This window comes from Penaeus monodon, chromosome 28 (genome assembly GCF_015228065.2).
Source record: "Penaeus monodon isolate SGIC_2016 chromosome 28, NSTDA_Pmon_1, whole genome shotgun sequence".
Classification (NCBI taxonomy): domain Eukaryota; kingdom Metazoa; phylum Arthropoda; class Malacostraca; order Decapoda; family Penaeidae; genus Penaeus; species Penaeus monodon.
The window spans coordinates 6,922,018-6,923,860 of NC_051413.1; the positions used below are offsets into that span (position 1 = coordinate 6,922,018).

A 1,843-nucleotide genomic window follows, 5' to 3' on the forward strand; every position below is an offset into this window, starting at 1 on the left:
TTTTGATATAGATATACATGCCCATGAAATGAATGAACCCAAAAACTATAAGCAGCTACAAAATGAGTGAACTACAAAACTATAGACACCTAAAAAAGTATATTTTGTTAAATATACCCTCCCTTAACTGATGAAGTCTGTATAAAGCATTTGCAAAAAAGATAGTTCAATAGCAAAAGCCATCACATGTTTCACAGAACCTTTGAAAATAAAATAATAAGAAATCCTCTGGAACATTGTATTTTCAAAACTATTTTTAATATCACTTATTCAAACCAATATAAAGATTGCAACCAGCTAAAAGAATCTGAGACGAAGAAAAACAAAATACATCTAGAATACATGGCATAGCGTACAATTTCTGGAGTGGATTTTTCCTTGGAAGAGAGGGGAGCAGAGAGGTGCGGGGGAAGTGGCGTGTCATGCCCCACTTCATCATCTGTGTCAGGGGTGCTCAGCTCTCTCTCAGGATCAGGGGTGGGGACCCTCTCATGCTTGTGTGCCGGGTGCGAGGAGCGTGGCAGCGGTTGGGGTGATGGCGAAGTTGTTTGGGATTTTAGTGTGAGTTGAGGGGAGGGTGTTTGGTGGGGAGGAGATGGTGACTGGGCAGGCGGTGGTGGTAGTTGTGCTGATGATGCCTCACTGGGAGAGTCTCCATGCAGCGAAGATGCATCATGGGGCTGTGTAAGGGATACTTCAGGGTAGTACAATTGGGCCAGCTATCACCAAGGATAAGATCATATCAATAACTTCACTATAACTTGTGTATTGCTCTGTGCATTGCCTGACATAAGTGAGACAGACAGGTAGAGAACAGAGATAAGAAAAGAAAAGGGATACAAGAGAAAGGAAAACAAAGAGAGGAGACAGAAAGTTTGGTAATATTAAATAACAACAGAAAAATTTAGATAGGAAAGTGGATGAAGACAAAAAGATGACAGTGATGGAAAGAAAACAGATGAGAAGACAAAAGGAAAGACGAAAAATAAAGAATGGAAAAATAAGACTAAGAAAGAACAGAGGAAGAGCAGAGAAATAAGGATGAAAAAGAAAGGCTATCAAAGAAAATATTCACACCCTTGAGTTTGTGCTTCCATATTGGAAATAGAAGGTGCATCCAATCACACCAGCAAGCCCTGGTGCAAACACCATGCATCTGGGTTCAAGCATATTTTTGCAATGCAGTGATCAAATTTCCTGCTTCTTTTTAATTACTTAAATAGCTTTGTAGTACATGATACCTGGCCCCAAGCTACTGGTCTCTCACTGTTACATGCAATTTCTGTTTAAACTCTGATGCAAAATAAAATGCTTAATTTTCAGCTATAAAAGTATCTAGGGTTTCAGGTAATAATCACTGACAATCTACATACTTAATGTATTAAAAAGTACTATGTATTCTCAATAATCATAAAACAATAGGTTCACCAATGATAATACATACTGACATTCTAAGATGCAGTTAGTGACAGAAATGATAAATAAATAAAATCAAGCTCTCTACTCATACTGTATCTTTTTCTATACCTCAAAAAATTTCTTGTATATAATGAGAATACTAACTACATCAACCTGAATTCCATCATGCTTGTAAAAACAGAAAGGAAAAAAGGAAATCAATAAAAATGACACAAAATATGAAACATTCAAAGCTAAGCTAGTAATCAGTTCCAAGGAAATTCTCCAAAAATAAAGAAATTACTTGTGTAGGATTTTCACGTTCCTCTTTATCAAGGGAAGTGACACTTTGGCTGGTGCTGCGGGACTCGTGGCCCAGGCGGCCCTCGGCCTTCATCTGCTGAACCTAAGACAGAGTAAAAAAGAAACAAATTAACATCAACAG

The 1,843-nt window shown here is 37.8% G+C and overlaps 1 protein-coding gene across 1 annotated transcript in view; it reads right to left on the reverse strand.

Annotated features, from left to right (window-relative positions):
- The window catches only part of LOC119591029 (protein scribble homolog), a gene marked incomplete at its 5' end in the record, with an annotated part of 112,139 nt that overhangs the window by 36,208 nt on the left and 74,088 nt on the right, over nucleotides 1–1,843 (reverse strand). The window contains 2 exon segments of the mRNA XM_037939758.1: nucleotides 357–680; nucleotides 1,703–1,804. Of these exon segments, the coding sequence (XP_037795686.1) occupies nucleotides 357–680; nucleotides 1,703–1,804 (426 nt within the window).